Here is a 20,190-nt window from a genome sequence, read left to right on the forward strand (position 1 = left end):
TAGGGCGTGCGCTCCTCCCCCCTTAAAGGGACAGAGCTCGCCGTCCTAAAGTGTCCCCCGCCAATGGCTGGAAGACACATTATTTAAGGCACCTCCACCTATTGGGAGGTGCCTGAGTAATGTTAGTTTGCTCCCAGCACGCTTGCTAGTTGTCAGGTCCCCAGTTCGTTTGTACCTGCCCGTACATGCTTGTTTTTGTCTTGTTCCTACCTGTCCTTGCTTGTGCCTTACAGCTGTACCTGCCTGCACCTGCCTGTGCCCACCTGTATACCAGCCGTACCAGCTTGCACCAGCCTGTGCCCACCTGTATACCAGCCATACCTGCCTGTGCCCACCTGTATACCAGCCGTACCCACCTGTATAACAGCCCTAACTCCATAACTGCCTGTACCCACCTGTATTCCAGCCGCAATTGCCTGCATCAGCCAGTACCTGCTTATCTACCAGTCGAGTCCGCCAGCACCTGCTGCTCCTGAGTTCCTGCCTGTACCAGCTGAACTTTCCCTTCTTGGCTGTTCCAGCCTCCTGTCCCTTGGGAGTTAGCTGCCGTGCATTCAAGGTCAGTCTTGGTGTAGCACCTAATCACGTCCCTCCAGGCTCTCCTCAGATCATGGCACAGTAGTTTCACCACTCCCATTACATTCAGTAAACATATTCAATACTTTTTCCCTGTGTAATTTCTTATTATTACACAAAAATTAAGGTATGGACATCTCAGGATTGATTTCTTTGCCTGTGCGTATTGGATGGGCTGTTACCGACATCTGATGAGAATTTCATCTTAACAGCACCTTTAGAAATGTATTTGGTGATGTGCTCAATACTTTTTTATTCTGAACAATAATACAAAAGCCCTTAAATTTTATCAAGGCAGGTGCTTGAACTGTTTTTCATTACAATTTGCACAGCTTTGAAGTCTGCCTCTTACGCTTCGACAAACTTCTTTCACAAGTCTCTTTGGGTATTAATTTCTTGAAATGCATCTCTTATGTAATTTTTCAAATCACTGACACTTTTTGGTTTTCGACTATAAACTTTGTCCTGGAGTACTCCCCAAAAGAAAAAATCCATTGGGGTCAAGTCTGGTGAACGTGCCGGTCAAGCAAGTGGGCCTCTTCGGCCAATCCATTTATTAGGAAATGTTTCATCTAGATACTCGTGGACTACTTTTGAATAATGTGGAGGGGCCCCATCTTGTTAGAAATAAAGGTCATTTGAATTAGGCTGTTGCTGTAACTGGGGAACAACTTGATTCATTAGAATTTCGAGATACTTCTCTCCTGTGACTGTTCAATCAAAAAATATTGGTCATAAAACACTAAAGCTTGAAATACCACCCCAAACATTGACACCAGGCTCATTTAGTGGTTGCTCTAATGTTAAATGCATGTGCTCATTATACCAGTAAATACAATTATGTCTGTTAATATGGCCGGATAATTTGAAAGAAGCTTCATCACTCCACATAATGTTATCTAAAATTACTGTATTTTCTTCAATTTCGTTAAGCATAATCTCACTAAATTGCAGCCGCCTGTCTGGATCATCCTCCAAAAACCATGAATTAGATGTGGACGATAAGCTTTCCACCCAATAGATTTCAGGATTTGCATGATAGAAGCTCGTGAAATTCCCAATTCCAAAGAGGCTCTTCTGGTGGACTTTTTTGGACTCTGAACAAAAGTTTCAGCAACAAGTTGTTTATTATCTTCTGTACAGACTGTTTTGGGTCGACCAGATTTTGGAGCAATAAGGATTGAGCCAGTGGCATTGAATTTGTCACGAATGCGGTAAATGGTTTGTCTCTTTGGGGCTTGAGTACCAAATGTTTCAACCCAATTTGCTCTAACGGTTTCAGCATTTTGAGATTTCAAACACTCTGTTAAAATCAATTTTCTTTGATCTGTATTTAAATTATTTGCCATTATGTGTTATCTGAATTATCTGAAAAGAAAACAGATTTGGGGGAGATCTATCTGTGGAAAACTAGATCTGTGAAACTGGCTCACTTGCCATTAGCAACCAATCAGATTCCACCTTTCATTTTCCAAAGAGTCTGTGAGGAATGAAAAGTGGAATCTGATTGGTTGCTAAGGGCAACTGAGCCAGTTTCACTTTACACCAGGTTTGATAAATCTCCCCCTTCATAACCTTATTACACTTTCTGTCCACCTACTTTTGGACCACCCTGTATATACATACACACACATTCATATTTTAGGATGTTCTTTAACACAGAAAAATGTGTTTAACGCCTAAATTTTAACCCCTTAACAACATCTGACGTACTAATACGCGTCTGTGCCCTGGGACTTAAGAGCCAGACCCGTATTAGTACGTCATGGCGATCGCGCGCACACAGGCTGTGCGGGCGGGATCGCCGCCGGGTGTCAGCTGATAGTCACAGCTGACACCCGATACTATGTGCAGGGAGCGGTCCTGCACCGCTCCCAGCACATTAACCCCCGCGATGCTGCGATCGAAGTCGATCGCAGCATTGCAGGGGCAAGGGGAGGTGATCGCAGATACTCACCTCCTCTTCCGGCTTCCAGCGCTGTCTGCAAAGGCTTCCCGGGTGTTGCCATGACGACTCGATGTCGTCATGACAACATCCGGGTCACCAGACAGCAGGAAGATTGTTTGGACATGCGCAGTGCATCTCCAAACAATCTTCTCCCTGTCCAGCGCTGACAGCCTGCATGGCACAGGGATGGTGCTGCATTCCTGTGCCATGCAGGCGATCAGAGAAAAAAAAGTGAAAGTCCCAGAGTGGGACAAAGTAATAAAGTATATAAACTTTCAGAAAGTGAAAAAACAAACAAACAAAAAAAAATAAATAAATAAAAAAAAAAAAAAAATAATAATCCACCAAAAATAAAAATATAATGTACCCATCAATAAATATTATTATAAAAAAAAAACAAAAAAAACAATAAAAGTACACATATTTTGTATTGCCGCGTCCGGAACAACCTGACCTATAAAACTGTCCCACTAGTTAACCCCTTCAGTGAACACGGTAAAAAAAAAAAAAAAAAAAAAAAAAAGAAGCAAAAAACAATGCTTTATCACCATACCGCCAAACAAAAAATGGAATAACACGCAATCAAAAAGACAAATATAAATAAAAATGGTACCGCTGAAAACGTCATCTCGTCCCGCACAAAACAAGCCAACATACAGCTCCATCAGCCGAAAAATAAAAAAGTTATAGCTCTCAGAATAAAGCTATGCTAAAAAATATTTTTTTCTATAAAATTGCTTTTATTATGTAAAAGTGCAAAACATAGAAAAACTATATAAATGTGGTACCGCTGTAAACGTACTGACCCGAAGAATAAAGCTGCCTTATCAATTTTACCACACGCGGAACAGAATAAAAAAAAACAAAAAAACAATTCCTGAATTGTTGGTTTTTGTTTATTCTGCCTCCCAAAAATCGGAATAGAAAGCGATCAAAAAATGTCACGTGCCTGAAAATGGCACCAATAACCACGTCAACTCATCCCGCAAAAAAACAAGCAGTCACATGACTATCTGCCAAAATCTGGAAACATTATAGCTCTCAAAATATGGCGATGCAAAAACTAGATTTTACAAAAAATGCGTCTTTTAGTGTGTGACAGCTGTCAGTCATAAAAACCCCATATGATTCTGGTATTGCTGTAATCACACCGACCCGAAGAATAAAGTCGTCTAATCACTTATACCGCACGAGGAACGGCGTCAAAAATAAACTCTTGGGTTAGGATTGGGCTAGGGTTAGGGCTGGGTTTGGGGTTGTGCTAGGATTAGGGTTGTGCTAGGGTTAGGGCTGTGCTAGGGTTAGGGCTGTGCTAGGGTTAGGGCTGTGCTAGGGTTAGGGCTGTGCTAGGGTTAGGGCTGTGCTAGGGCTAGGGCTGTGATGGGGTTGGGATTTTTTTCAAAAGTAAGAAAAAAAGATGACAATATGGCGACTAGTGTTGAGCGCAAGTGCTCGCTACTTGAGTTTGCATCGGGTGCTCTGGTATGCATTGAGTATCGTGGGTATTTGAGTGACATGCTCGAGTCTCTGCCCCCCATGCTTCACGGCCAAAAAAACTTTACGGGGATTGCCTGCCATGCACGAGAGATCCCCGCATGTTTTTTTTTGGGTGTCTAATAACCGTGAAACATGCGGAGCAGGGACTCGAGCATGTCACTCGAGCACACGCTGTACATGGTGCATACCTGAGTACCCGATGCAAACTCAAGTAGCGAGCACTTGCGCTCAAGACTAATGACAACTTATTCAATATGATGACCTAATGTAAACAAATTCTGTGTCGTACCTCTGGGTTCAAAATGTTCACTATACACCTTAATAAAATCCTTGAGGGGTATAGCTTCCAAAATGGGGTCACTTGTGGGGGAGCTCCACTGTTTAGGCACATCACAGGCTCTCCAAACGCGACATGGTGTCCGTTAACAAATTGAATGGAAAATCGGCTCAAATTGTTAGCGGACGCCATGTTGCGTTTGGAGAGCTACTGCGTGCCCAAACATTGGAGCTCCCCCACAAGTGACCGCATTTTGGAAACTAGACCCTCCAAGGCACCTATCTAGATGCATAGTGAGCACTTGGAACCCCTAGGTGCTTCACAAATTGATTCGTAAAAATGAAAAAGTGTTTTTTTTTTTCATTTTTACGAATCAATTTGTGAAGCACCTAGGGGTTCCCAGTGCTCACTATGCATCTAGATAGGTGCCTTGGGGGGTCTAGTTTCCAAAATGGGGTCACTTGTGGGGGAGCTCCAATGTTTGGGCACACAGGGGCTCTCCAAACGCAACATGGTGTCCGCTAACAATTTGAGCCGACAATTTGTTAGCGGATACCATGTTGCATTTGGAGAGTCCCTGTGTGCCCAAACATTGGAGCTCCCCCACATGTGACCCCATTTTGGAAACTAGACCCCCCAAGGCACCTATCTAGATGCATAGTGAGCACTTGGAACCCCTAGGTGCTTCACAAATTGATTCGTAAAAATGAAAAAGTGAAAAAAAAAACACTTTCATTTTTACGAATCAATTTGTGAAGCACCTGGGGGTTCCAAGTGCTCACTATGCATCTAGATAGGTGCCTTTGGGGGTCTAGTTTCGAAAATGGGGTCACTTGTGGGGGAGCTCCAATGTTTGGGCACACAGGGGCTCTCCAAACACAACATGGTGTCCGCTAATTATTCAAGCAAATTTTACAATCAAAAAGTCAAATGGCGCTCCTTCCCTTCCGAGCCCTGCCGTGCGCCCAAACAGTGTTTTTTCCCCATATATTGGGTATCTGCGTGCCCAGGGGAAATTGCACAACAAATTTTGGGGTCCATTTTTTCTGGTTACCCCTGTGAAAATAAAAAAAATTGGGTCTAAAGTAACATTTTTGTGAAAAAAGTTAAATGTTCATTTTTTTCTTCCACATTCAAAAAATTCCTGTGAAGCACCTGAAGGGTTAATAAAGTTCTTGAATGTGGTTTTGAGCACCTTGAGGGGTGCAGTTTTTAGAATGGTGTCACTTTTGGGTATTTTCTGTCATAAAGACCTCTCAAAGTGACTTCAAATGTGATGTGGTCCCTAAAAAAATGGTTTTGTAAATTTTGTTGGAAAAATGAGAAATCGCTGGTCAACTTTTAACCCTTATAGCTCCCTAACAAAAAAATTTTGTTCCAAAATTGTGCTGATGTAAAGTAGACATGTGGGAAATGTTATTTATTAACGTTTTGTGTGACATATCTCTCTGATTTAAGGGCATAAAAATTCAAATTTTGAAAATTGCAAAATTTTCGCCAAATTTCCGTTTTTTTCACAAATAAACGCAAGTGATATCGAAGAAATTTTACCACAATCATGAAGTACAATATGTCATGAAAAAACAATCTCAGAATCAGGGGGATCCGTTGAAGCGTTCCAGAGTAATTACCTCATAAAGTGACAGTGGTCAGAATTGTAAAAATTGGCCTGGTCATTAACTTGCAAACCTCCCTCGGGGCTTAAGGGGTTAAACAACTTTTTTTTTTACAGTGCAGCAATGCACTATAATGTCCTAGATCTAACACTAACTTCACACACAATTTTTCCATTACATTTAGTGCAGTTACCAACAGGACTTATGCCTTAAAATGATGGGCGAACCCGTGAATGTTCGTGTCCGGTGGGTTCAGTCCAACATTTTAAAAAAAAAAAAGTTTGGTTCAGGTTCCAGAACAGTACCCAAACTCGAACCCGAACCCAGACCCCATTCAAATGAATGGGGGGCCCCAACATCAGATGAATCCCGCGCAGTCATCTGTGTGACAGCGTGAGAAACACTGGCTATGAACGGCGGTAGTAAGGTTACCGGCGGTAGTAAGGTTACCGGCGGTCACAGGCATCGACTGATGAGAGAGTACTTCTCTCGCCATCCTACACTTGGTCTCGCTGATAGCAGAGAGAGCAGGCAAGGCTGATGAGAGTATTCATCATCCGATGCCTGTGCTATAAATAAATCATTTAAAAAAATGAGGTGCGGTCCCTTCTATTTTTGCTAACTAGCTCAAGTAAAGCTGACAGCTGCGGACAGCGGTCCCCTGCTGTCAGCATTATATTGGCTGGTTATCAAAAATAGAGGGGTCCCACACCATTTTTTATTTAAATAATTTTAAAAAACGGCATGGGGTCCCCCTTCATTTTTGACAACCAGCCAAGCTAAAGTAGACCGCTGGGGGCTGGTATTCTCAGACAGGGTAAGGGCCATGGATGTTGGCCCTCCCCAGCCTAAAAATAGCAGACTGCAGCCGCCCCAGAAAAGGCACATCTATTAGATGCACCAATTCTGGTATTTTGCCCAGCTCTTCCAACTTACCCTTGTGTGGTGGAAAGTGGGCTAATATTTTTGGGGTTGATATCAGCTTTGTAATGTCAGCTGACATCAAGCCCATAGGTTAGTAATGGAGAGGCGTCTATAACACGCCCCCATTACTAACCCCATAGTGAAAATTAAATAATGACGCACTGAAAAAATCCTTTAAATGTAAAATAATATCTCTCCACCCTCTTTCACATATTTATTAATGTAAAATAAAAAATAATAAAACACCAGATTCCTCACCTTTCCACCGATCAATAATACATTAAAGGCCATGTCCCACGATGATCCGGATGGTTTGGAGTGCAGTCACATCAGTGATGCGACCGCTCTCCAAGACAGCCGGCTCACACTGAGCAGAGCGTGAGAACTGCTGCCTACCTGTGACTGGCAGTGACGTCATTAAGATTACCGCTAGTCACACTCAGGCAACGGGTCTCACACTGCACTAGTCACACTCAGGTAGCGGGTCTCACACTGTGCTCAGTGTGTTCCGGCTTGCGTGGAGAGTGGTTGAATCACTGAAGTAACTGCTCTCCATACCATCCGGATAGTCATAATACGGTGTGGGGACCACTCTATTTTTGATCACCACGCAATATAAAGCTGACAGCGGACGGCTGCAGCTTTACCTGCGCTGGTTATTAGTGCGAGAGTAGTACTCTGCCTGTGACCGGCAGTAACCTTTTTTACAGCCGGTCACAGCTGCTGCGTGGGAACCGCAGCGCTCTGACCGTCGGTAACAAGCCTACTGCCGATCAGAGCCGCTGTGTCTCGCGCTCGTACACAGATGACTGTGTGGGAAACACTTGAACAGTAACACAAACTTTCTGGAGAAGTCCATGTTCAGGGTCCGTGCACAAACACTAGGTGTTCGGTATGGACCCCGAACTTTACCGTTTAGGTTTGCCCATCACTACTTTTAAATAAACCCCCAAAACAGGCTAAGAGAGTGCTCTTGTGGATACTGAAATAACTTCTTCTTTGTAAAATATATAGGACAGTAGACTGTGCTTTTCTATACAGTAGGTCACCAACAATAAAGTAAACAGCTTTGCAAACCATTTTAAATAATATGGCTTATAGGCAATATATGCTACTGCATGGCTTTACAATGGCATACACTGGAGCCATCTGACGGATTCAACCATCAGGGAATACTCCTGTAATATACTAACGATGGATGCTCAAGAAGAGAGATGTGCACAGAACCTACACAAAAGGGCTATATGGTTGAGAAATAAAAAAAAAAAAGACCTTCAAATCAATACAGAAAGAAGCAGCTTTTGTCCATTTATATAGAGGTCTTTCCTAGCCAAAGAAATTCAAACGTTCAGTTAAAACTTCTGTGCAAGTACATTCTGTATTTCTCAAAAAAAAAATATTAAAAGGAGAGATGAATGAGGCTACATAAATGTATACAGTTTGGTTTACTTCAGCCTGACTCCCCACAAATGTCAATTAGCAGATTAAACATATTCAAATAAGAGGGATTATGATACAGAAATATATATTCAGACTTAATAGTAATTACTCATCCTGCCTATATCAGTGTAACCTCTCACCAGTTCACAGCTAATTAAAATAATTTGTCATTTCTTGTAAAAAAGCAGAGGTTTGAGTGCATCTCCTTCTAACTCCGCTCCCTTGCCACAGAAAATTAGTTCCACCTAGTTGGGTATCAATGACTTATTCACTGTGCGCTAGTGCATAGTACGATCTTAGCACAGGGGGCTTGAAATGGGTGACTACCTTCATCAGGCTTGAAACATAAATGAATTTGCTTGCACAAAAAAGGGACATCATTATTTTCAGTACTTTCTATAGGCTGCTAATAATGGCCTAGTTGAGATGGCTACCAGCTGTGTCCAGGTGGACCACAAATGTGACATCATACAAACAAGTCTAGTCCAGTCTATCAACTGTTGATCCTGACTCGTTCACGCTATCCCCAGGAGATCTTTCAACATAAAGACAATCTTGTGGTCAAAATAAACAGTGATGTGTTTTATTTCCAGAATTCTAAACATCGTGCAATATAGAGGCAATACAACCTTCAATTACATTAAAAATATAAAGGATGCATAAAACTTAAGTAATGATTTTTGGAGAAAAACAAATAACTTTGTATTATTTAGGATGTATGCACACGTTGCATTTTTGCTGCATTTTTTCAGAGCAGATTTGTCACAATACCTGAAGGGTTCGCTGATGCCAGCAAAGTGAATGAGAATCCTGAAATCTCATTCACACGTTGCTTATTTGTGACTTGCAGATTTGGTGCAGAATTAAATCTGTCGTATGTCAATTCTTTCAGCGTTTTTGCTGCAGATTTCACCCATACTAATACAAATGAGTGGGGAAAAATCTGCATAAAAAATGCATGTAATAAATGTGCGTTTTTGCTGCTGCGTTTTTTTCTGCCAAGAGATACAGAAATGGAGCAGAAATTTCTTAGTGTGTGCACATATCCTAAGACTTTTCAATTTAACCCCTTCTCAGAATGATACATTCGAAAGCCTCTCCATACACATTAGATAGGTGTCAGCCGAACAATGGCTTCACTGGCAGCTATCGTACTGACTCTACCATACATAGGAGCATTGGCTTTGCTGAGCGCGCCTGTGTTGTCCATGTCTGTCATTGGCTTATCTGTAGAGAACAAAAGGATCAGCAGACATGCCATATCCTTAACCCCCCCCCACGAGTAATCTGTTGAGGGCCCCCATACACATTATAGTGTTGGCCCTCCAACCAATATGGGCGTTTGCTTTCTTTTTTTATCCCCTGTATGACACTGCCTTCTTATGGTTGGGCAGTGTCATAAAGGGGAACAAGTAAATGTCCCCAGAGAAGAATCTTTGTTAATGTCCCCTTGGTTGAAGGGGAAATTGACATAGTAGACGATCTAAACTTTAAAAGAAAATATCTCCGCAACAGAGAGAAGACATAACAAAAATGAAAACTACGTTTTATTCAGCACTTCATCATGAGATAGTCAGTTTAACATGCAAAAGTGGTGAAAGGTATATCTTGCCAAGCAGTAATTGACAGTGTGGTAAAAATAAAGTGTGTCATTCGTCACCTCTGCAAACATCGTTAAAATGCTATCATTCTAGGTAACATTATGTGAGCTAAACATTGCAAAGCTGGAAACATCTCACTTCTGATTTTCACACTGATTGCGCTTATCTACGTGAATGTAGACTGACTGAAAAGTATTGAAAATGCTTAGTCTATAAAAGGCTTTATATTGTGGTGGTTGCATCCTGTAGCACCGGAATCAAACGGACAATATATGAGTTGTCATGGAGTTTACGCATTTTCCCCTTGTTCGCATGTGTTTCCTACAAGTACTTTGGTTTCTTCTCACTTCATAAAAATATAGTTTTTGGCTTCCTCTGAAATTGGCCATAGAGGGAGTTTCTTAAAGGGAATCTGTCAGTAGAACCAACCCTCCTAAGCAGTCTTTATGGGCATGTAGGTCATAGGAAGCTGAATGCAAGTTAAAAAAAAAAAAAAAAGTGGACATCTTTAATCCCTTAAGGACTGGGCAATTTTTTCCGTTTTTACGCTTTCATTTTTTCCTTCTCTTATTCCAAAAGCCATAACATTTTTTAAAGGGAATCTGTCATCCCCTGGTACGTATATAACCTATTAATATGGGCATACAGGTGATAGAAATGTTAAACGAGTCCTACCTGAATGCCACATATTAGAGGTCTTGTTGTTGAGAAATCTTATTTTATTTCTTTATGCTAATGAATTCTTTCAGGCTCTGGGTCGTAGAGTGCCTGGAATAAATCCCTGCCTCCTCTCTTCATTATAATACCACCCTCAATCCATGAAAGTGCAGCTATAATCCCACGCCTGCGCCCTGCACTCCCTTCACAATCCGTATCTTTTCCTCCCTTCTATGGGCATTGTATTCAGGGATCTCAGTGCAGGCACTGGTGAAAAAAATTCCAAGTGTGGCTAAATTGCAAAACTAGTGCAATTCTGCAATTGATTTTGAATTTTTTTTATTTCATTTTATGGTAAAACTGACTTGGCAATAGGATTCTCCAGGTCAGCAAGATTACGCAGATACCAAACATGCAGATACCACAAAAAAAAAAAAAAAAAATGTCCTTGTGCTGCCATTTTCTGTGAGCCATAAGATTTTTAATTCTCGGAATAAGTGAGGGCTTGTTTTTTGCACACAGAGTCAGAGTTTATATTGATATCATTTTGGCGTAGATGCAATGTTTTGATTGCCCCTTATTACATTTTTCTGTGTTATTCCGGCTTCCGAAAAGAACAATTCAGGCGTTTTGATTTTTTTTCTCGCAATGTTGTTTACCAATCGGATTTATTTTATATTTTGATATAACTTTTATGAACACAGTGATATAAAATATTTCTATTGTTTTAATTTTTATTTATTATTTTTTAACCCCTTCATGATATCCATTGTACATGTACAGCGCAAGTCGGAAGCAGGTGATTGGAGAGGTATCATGAAGTGAGCTCTCCAACACAGAATTGTTATGTGTGTAAGATAGTCTAAAATATTCCCAACAACTTAGCTATGTTCACACGTTGCATTTTTGTCAGTGTATATTTGTCTCTTGTGCATGCTGATAAAGTTTAGTGCTTAAAAAATAAACGGATTCAACTTCATCAGGTTTTGGCACCAAAACCGGATACCTGCGTTTTTTGCTGCGTTTTTGCACTACCGGTGAAAAACACTGCAAAAACTCAGAAAAAATTCAGAAAGAAGTGACATGCTACATTTTGCAAAAAAGCAGCTCTTTGACAATTCAGGAAAAAAAAAACAAGCTGTGTGCATGCGATTTCTGAAATCTCAGACTTTGCTGGTACTGTTAAAAGCAGCTGAAAATTTGCATAAAAAAAAATCACGTTGCAAAAACGCAACATGTGATTATAGCCCAAGACATCTCGTCTCTAAAGACAAACTGCACAGCAAGGAGTTGTGAGCCTCATGTGACTCCTCAGCCACCGGTTTGGGGTCCTTCGAAAGTTCAAAAAAGTTTTAAAAAGCTAAGAAACATTCTTGCTTCTACGCTAACTGTAGTGTTCAGGTGAGCAGTGAGTCGTACGGCTAATCTCAATAGAATAAGTGCACTTACCTGAACGGTCTTCTGAGTGTCGCCTATGCTGACAGACATCAACGGTGAAGAGAGATTCCACACGCTGGACACATTCACTTTAGTCCCATCAACTTCCACCTGTTTGGACATCATAACAGACTATTAATATAAAGACAGCTTCTCTCAAGTTCATTACTGCACACAAAGCAAAAGGCATTTTAAACAGATGGCTTCCAAACAACCTGTCATGTTCACCAATCCTTCTATACGACGGGGTCCGACTATGTAAGCATCCAGTCATCTCTGGGGAGAGGTGAAGGACCTGTGAACATCTGCCTCTGGATAATGCCGCACCAAGTGATTTTCAGCAAACAAGAAACCGCCAACCACACTGCAGACATTTGTAGACATGCTACATTTAATACAATTAGACAGGTAATTTCAATACGTTGAGGTGACACTTTGCTAGCTATAAAACAGGCCTTGCATATAATATACTCTCTGAGGCACAGAGCTGTGTAGCGTTTAAGTGAGTTGTACATGGCTGTTTTAATTAATAAGAAACGCTAATGAACGGGGGAAGTTTATGCTACACCTGGTTTAGTCATTCTTTCGGAAAATCATCATCATACTGCAGATTAATATATGACAGCAGGGCTTCATTTAGCATCAAAGGTTGAATGGTTAATTCTATGTGGATAGTTAAACTTTGCATTTTATGAATTGCTTACTTATGGCTCTGAGAGATTATGGTTAATACAAAAGAGAATCCATTAGCAAACTTTTCAAGACACAAACGCAAAATCAATTCAATATTTTCAGGTCGCATGCGCTGCCTTAATCCAGAAAAAAAGCAAAACTTTTTTGGGGGTCTTTGTATAGTATTTTTGTATATATGTTAAAATGAAAAAAGACCTAGGGGCCGATCCATTAAGTCTAGCGTTAAAGGGGTTAGTCCCTTGAACAAAGTACATTTTAATCAACAGATCTTGGAATAATAATAATTTCCACAATTGGATGTAGTTAAATAAAATGTTCCTGTGCTGAGATAATCTTATAAATGTTCCCCTGTGTAATGGCTGTGTCTGACCGTACAGAGACATGATCAGCACACAAAAGAAGAGGATGAGATTATACGGATGACAAAGCAGGGTCTTGAAGCTGCTGCTTTCTGTGAGGTAAAACATTACCCAGCCTGTTTTATCATATGAGCGAGTGTTTCTGCCACATCTCCAGCCCTTTGAGCTCATCATAAATCAAGTGACATAAGAGCTCAGCGGCAGCCGGGGCAACTACCTCCCTGACTTGATTTATGCTGAGCTCAGGGGACTAGAGACTAGGCAGAAACACTCGCTCATATGATAAAACAGGCCGGGTAATGTTTTACCTCACAGAAAGCAGCTTTAAGCCTTTGCTATGTAATAGGTATAAACTCCTCCTCCTCCCCTGCCCAGGAGCTGTGGTATGATCATACCATGTTCCTGCACATCCAATTGTGGAACTTATTCTTCTTCTAAGATCTATTGATTAACATGTACCTTGTTCATGGGAGAACCCCTTCAAGATGTGCACATCTTCTCAGTGGCGTGCAACTGTTTGCACCTCGCCAGAAGCACTACTCTAGTCAGGGACTGGAGTAACATTTCTAGCGTCATGAATGCAACCACTTCTGTTAAATTTGATGAGCGGGCAAAGCCATGCACATGCCACCTCCTCCTAATTTTACAGAGCTGCTTCATACTGGTGTGAAAATGCCAAAAGTCACAAAATGTTCGCACAACTCTGCGTTGCACAAAATTTCAGTGTTATACACCAGTTTTCAGTATTGATTGATCACTGTTTCAATGGAAAAAGCATTGTTTATGTCCATAAGTTGAAAACCTACACCCAGACCGAATATTTCTTACAGCTGGGAGTTTAGTGCAGGGAGATCTAAAAAGCTAAAGCTCAGGCAGATACTGTACATTTAACAATACATTACAGCAAATTCTATAGGGGTAGAAGATAGATTTATAAAATGTCTAGTTTTATTTATACGCACACAAAAAGACCATTTTTCTAGTGTGCTGAATCTGATTTTTAATCTATGCCCATTCTCCCCCCGAGTGTGGCAGCTCTTTTTTTTGTATGCAAAAAAAAAACCCATATATTTCTGCTACACATTATAAAGTAAAAATCAGATAGCTCTTGGATGATGCATCGATAGCATCAGTTTGCTATCCTTTATTTTTCATGGATCACAAAAAACACAAATAAGTGAAGAGCTCCAAAGACTATAATGGGTACGTGTTCTACCAGTGCGAAAAAAACACGGATAAAGTATATGTAAAGAACTGATGTCTGAATGAGGCCGTAGACTGCTATACTGTAGCAAAGACTCAACTGTGTACAACATTAGGTTTCCCTTTATTGACGACAATAAATTGTGAGCAGAACTATTACACAATTATTTTGCTTTGCTATGTAAAACAAACTTGATATAAACTATATGTATGCTAAACCCTATTCACTTGACAGTGAGTACCCCTTTGGCACGTGCAGGGCTGTTATACTTTTCTTTTTCACTTTAGATGACTTTACAGTGGCATTCGTCTAAGATCTGTTGTTTATATATGTGGGGAGATGCTCTTAATGGACGTACCCTGGAAACACAGTGTAATAAAAGCCTAAGGATAATAGCAGTGGTCATAATACACAGATTTTTAGTAGAACATATTTGCAGGTATTATAACAAACAAATCAATCACATTACCATCTAAAATTAGGTAATTAGGCAAGTACAAAATAATATACGTAGACTAAAACAAAATAAATACCATGCATATGAGTAAACAGGAAGATGAAGTGGAAATTCTTTACGATTTGTTTGGAACACTGGATTTTCCACCGAACAAAAATCCAGAGGAGAACAAAGAGCACACCCTGAAATAGTTCATACTGGAAACAAATTACCTACTTCCTTTGCCACAGAAAAAAAGTACATTTTCCAATCATATTATTGGAGCCCTCACAAATCTCTTTCCATTACAATTACTAAACCCAGCATGTCAGGCAAAATATTTGACAAGTGTACATTAATTTGGGAGGAGGCTTGCTCTATGCATTTGGAGATGGCGCAAAATAAATGAACTTTGCAATTAATTAATGTGATCAATAAAAAAAAAATCTGTTTGGCTGCTTATATTGAACATACCAAAGAAGGCTACCGTGCATGAAGTGTGATTCTAATGAGCTAAGTAATATCTGGCTGAAATTTATGGCAAATGATCAAGCAGTTAGGAGATGAAAAAATAATCATATGAAGCAATGGAGGCACAGGCTCACTTTTATTCACACTGTAGAGTAGAAATTGGATTTGCACAACAATTCATCCAGTACTAAGCATCATTTCTAGTAAGTTTTATAATCATTTTTTAGGCCTCATTCAGACTTCCATGCTTTTTCTTATCTGCAAAAAACAGTCAGTTTCGTCAGTGTTTTAGATCGGCGTTTCCTCAGTGTTTTAGATCGGCGTTTCCTCAGTGTTTTAGAACGACGTTTCCTCAGTGTTTTAGATCGGCGTTTCCTCAGTGTTTTAGATCGGCGTTTCCTCAGTGTTTTAGACCGGCGTTTCCTCAGTGTTTTAGATCGGCGTTTCCTCAGTGTTTTAGATCGGCGTTTCCTCAGTGTTTTAGATCGGCGTTTCCTCAGTGTTTTAGATCGGCGTTTCCTCAGTGTTTTAGACCGGCGTTTCCTCAGTGTTTTAGATCGGCGTTTCCTCAGTGTTTTAGATCGGCGTTTCCTCAGTGTTTTAGAACGGCGTTTCCTCAGTGTTTTAGAACGGCGTTTCCTCAGTGTTTTAGAACGGCGTTTCCTCAGTGTTTTAGATCGGCGTTTCCTCAGTGTTTTAGATCGGCGTTTCCTCAGTGTTTTAGATCGGCGTTTCCTCAGTGTTTTAGATCGGCGTTTCCTCAGTGTTTTAGAACGGCGTTTCCTCAGTGTTTTAGATCGGCGTTTCCTCAGTGTTTTAGATCGGCGTTTCCTCAGTGTTTTAGATCGGCGTTTCCTCAGTGTTTTAGATCGGCGTTTCCTCAGTGTTTTAGAACGGCGTTTCCTCAGTGTTTTAGATCGGCGTTTCCTCAGTGTTTTAGATCGGCGTTTCCTCAGTGTTTTAGAACGGCGTTTCCTCAGTGTTTTAGATCGGCGTTTCCTCCGTGTTTAGACCGGCGTTTCCTCAGTGTTTAGACCGGCGTTTCCTCAGTGTTTAGACCGGCGTTTCCTCAGTGTTTTAGACCGGCGTTTCCTCAGTGTTTTAGATCGGCGTTTCCTCAGTGTTTTAGATCGGCGTTTCCTCAGTGTTTTAGACCGGCGTTTCCTCAGTGTTTTAGAACGGCGTTTCCTCAGTGTTTTAGATCGGCGTTTCCTCAGTGTTTTAGATCGGCGTTTCCTCAGTGTTTTAGATCGGCGTTTCCTCAGTGTTTTAGAACGGCGTTTCCTCAGTGTTTTAGATCGGCGTTTCCTCAGTGTTTTAGATCGGCGTTTCCTCAGTGTTTTAGAACGGCGTTTCCTCAGTGTTTTAGATCGGCGTTTCCTCCGTGTTTAGACCGGCGTTTCCTCAGTGTTTAGACCGGCGTTTCCTCAGTGTTTTAGATCGGCGTTTCCTCAGTGTTTTAGATCGGCGTTTCCTCAGTGTTTTAGACCGGCGTTTCCTCAGTGTTTTAGATCGGCGTTTCCTCAGTGTTTTAGATCGGCGTTTCCTCAGTGTTTTAGATCGGCGTTTCCTCAGTGTTTAGACCGGCGTTTCCTCAGTGTTTTAGACTGGCGTTTCCTCAGTGTTTTAGATCGGCGTTTCCTCAGTGTTTTAGATCGGCGTTTCCTCAGTGTTTTAGACCGGCGTTTCCTCAGTGTTTTAGATCGGCGTTTCCTCAGTGTTTTAGATCGGCGTTTCCTCAGTGTTTTAGATCGGCGTTTCCTCAGTGTTTAGACCGGCGTTTCCTCAGTGTTTTAGACCGGCGTTTCCTCAGTGTTTTAGATCGGCGTTTCCTCCGTGTTTTAGACCGGCGTTTCCTCAGTGTTTAGACCGGCGTTTCCTCAGTGTTTAGACCGGCGTTTCCTCAGTGTTTAGACCGGCGTTTCCTCAGTGTTTAGACCGGCGTTTCCTCAGTGTTTTAGATCGGCGTTTCCTCCGTGTTTTAGATCGGCGTTTCCTCAGTGTTTAGACCGGCGTTTCCTCAGTGTTTTAGATTGGCGTTTCCTCCGTGTTTTAGACCGGCGTTTCCTCAGTGTTTAGACCGGCGTTTCCTCAGTGTTTTAGATCGGCGTTTCCTCAGTGTTTTAGATCGGCGTTTCCTCAGTGTTTAGACCGGCGTTTCCTCAGTGTTTAGACCGGCGTTTCCTCAGTGTTTTAGACCGGCGTTTCCTCAGTGTTTTAGATCGGCGTTTCCTCAGTGTTTTAGATCGGCGTTTCCTCAGTGTTTTAGACCGGCGTTTCCTCAGTGTTTTAGATCGGCGTTTCCTCAGTGTTTTAGATCGGCGTTTCCTCAGTGTTTTAGATCGGCGTTTCCTCAGTGTTTTAGATCGGCGTTTCCTCAGTGTTTTAGACCGGCGTTTCCTCAGTGTTTTAGATCGGCGTTTCCTCAGTGTTTTAGATCGGCGTTTCCTCAGTGTTTTAGATCGGCGTTTCCTCAGTGTTTTAGATCGGCGTTTCCTCAGTGTTTTAGAACGGCGTTTCCTCAGTGTTTTAGATCGGCGTTTCCTCAGTGTTTTAGATCGGCGTTTCCTCCGTGTTTAGACCGGCGTTTCCTCAGTGTTTAGACCGGCGTTTCCTCAGTGTTTTAGATCGGCGTTTCCTCAGTGTTTTAGATCGGCGTTTCCTCAGTGTTTAGACCGGCGTTTCCTCAGTGTTTTAGACTGGCGTTTCCTCAGTGTTTTAGATCGGCGTTTCCTCAGTGTTTTAGATCGGCGTTTCCTCAGTGTTTTAGACCGGCGTTTCCTCAGTGTTTTAGATCGGCGTTTCCTCAGTGTTTTAGATCGGCGTTTCCTCAGTGTTTTAGATCGGCGTTTCCTCAGTGTTTAGACCGGCGTTTCCTCAGTGTTTTAGACTGGCGTTTCCTCAGTGTTTTAGATCGGCGTTTCCTCCGTGTTTTAGACCGGCGTTTCCTCAGTGTTTAGACCGGCGTTTCCTCAGTGTTTAGACCGGCGTTTCCTCAGTGTTTAGACCGGCGTTTCCTCAGTGTTTTAGATCGGCGTTTCCTCCGTGTTTTAGATCGGCGTTTCCTCAGTGTTTAGACCGGCGTTTCCTCAGTGTTTTAGACTGGCGTTTCCTCAGTGTTTTAGATTGGCGTTTCCTCCGTGTTTTAGACCGGCGTTTCCTCAGTGTTTAGACCGGCGTTTCCTCAGTGTTTTAGATCGGCGTTTCCTCAGTGTTTTAGATCGGCGTTTCCTCAGTGTTTAGACCGGCGTTTCCTCAGTGTTTAGACCGGCGTTTCCTCAGTGTTTTAGACTGGCGTTTCCTCAGTGTTTTAGATCGGCGTTTCCTCAGTGTTTTAGATCGGCGTTTCCTCAGTGTTTTAGATCGGCGTTTCCTCAGTGTTTTAGATCGGCGTTTCCTCAGTGTTTTAGATCGGCGTTTCCTCAGTGTTTTAGATCGGCGTTTCCTCAGTGTTTTAGATCGGCGTTTCCTCAGTGTTTTAGACCGGCGTTTCCTCAGTGTTTTAGATCGGCGTTTCCTCAGTGTTTTTCATGAATGGCAAAATAAATTATAACGCTTCTCATATGCATTACAACATTAATCGCGGACAGCACATGGATTGCACACTAATGGCATGTGTTCTATCCATGATTTTTACATAACTACAGATTTTTATATGTGATTTTGTACTATCTTTTCCATCAACACCCAGGTACACGGTCTGCAAACATCCCCACAGACATGTGAATAGCAACATAGACTTTAATGTGTACGTGTACTATCCATTACAAACGTGACACACGGACTTCTGAATGAGGCTTTAAGACAAGGAATGGAAAAAAAACATTTTTTATGGAAAAATGTTTATTTTAATAAACTAAATTTCTTTCACACTTGGAATCTTGAAGCGGTTATTGCTTTGCTGATGTATAATGAGCAAGATAATCTGCAATATTCTGCCTCAGCCTAATAAGCTCATAACAATGGCAGACCTGGGGCTATTGTTAGGCAAACAGCTGACACAGTAAGCCTAACTTACCAACATTTAAGGAGTAACTGCTAGTTTCATTTTTTTCACAATAAATTAATAGTACAAGTGAAGAAAATAATTTTTGTAATACATAATATTAGAGAAAAATGCCCTTTTCCTAATGGACTGATCATTTACTTGTTTAAAATCCGTCTTCAGTTAGGACAGATTTTCAGCTCACTGAGGGATGAGATTACAGTTGCTTCTCATAAAACTCTACGGTGAGCGGAAGAGGAGGGAGCAGTTAGGGGCAGACACAATTTTTCTGAAATGACAGTTAAACTCTAAAATTTTCAAATTGAAATATTTTAGCCCTATTGACTACAGCAACCGAGTGGATAAATGAGGAAGACCAGAGAGTTCACCTACAGTAATCTGACCCTTACGGCAAGAGCTCTATTCATGTAGTATTACATCTCACTGTGTTAAGGACAAATGAGGCGTAATAGTGCCTTCAAATGTGGGAAGAGGCTGAGGAGGACATAAGAATCTCTTAAATGATCATGACATTCCATCTACACAGATGACTTCTCCAGTCAATCAACAGCCTCAATGGTCTTGTGTCATATACTCGGAGATCGGTGATTGGCTACAGCGGTCACGTGCTGCAGCTAAGTAAACAAAAACAGTAATGAATAGAAAAACAGTTGATCAGTGAGAGATACAAAGGGTATTGTTTTTTTTTACTGTCATATTGGTTGCATTTGGAAAAACCCTACTAAGGGTATGTTCAGACTTTGCGTTTTTCCTATAAAAAAACAGCATTTTAATGTCAAGGCAAAGTGAAATCTCATGCACTTGTTACTTATTTTTTTCCTTGCTGATTTGAAGCAGTTTCATATCTGCAGTATTCGCTCAGCGTTTTTGCAATGTTTTTCATTCATTCTAATGAATGGGAAAAAAAAAAGCAAAATAAAACCATGCATCAAAAACGCAAATCTTTTTAAGCAAAGTTTTTCGTGACAAAAGACAGGTTTTTGATGCAGAAATGGACTGTAACAAATAAGTGTGAACATACCTTAACATATATACAAAAATTAATGTG

General features: G+C 41.3%; 1 protein-coding gene across 1 annotated transcript in view; it reads right to left on the reverse strand.

Moving 5' to 3' along the window:
* PCCA (propionyl-CoA carboxylase subunit alpha) overlaps positions 1-20,190 on the reverse strand; it is a 578,010-nt gene that overhangs the window by 104,610 nt on the left and 453,210 nt on the right. Inside the window, exon 20 of the mRNA XM_073670397.1 lies at positions 11,986-12,084. Within this exon, the coding sequence (XP_073526498.1) occupies positions 11,986-12,084 (99 nt within the window). The remainder of the gene's footprint in view (positions 1-11,985; positions 12,085-20,190) is intronic.

This window comes from Phyllobates terribilis, unplaced genomic scaffold (assembly GCF_046119375.1).
Source record: "Phyllobates terribilis strain yellow unplaced genomic scaffold, ASM4611937v1 Scaffold_2__4_contigs__length_985480577, whole genome shotgun sequence".
In the NCBI taxonomy this organism is placed as follows: domain Eukaryota; kingdom Metazoa; phylum Chordata; class Amphibia; order Anura; family Dendrobatidae; genus Phyllobates; species Phyllobates terribilis.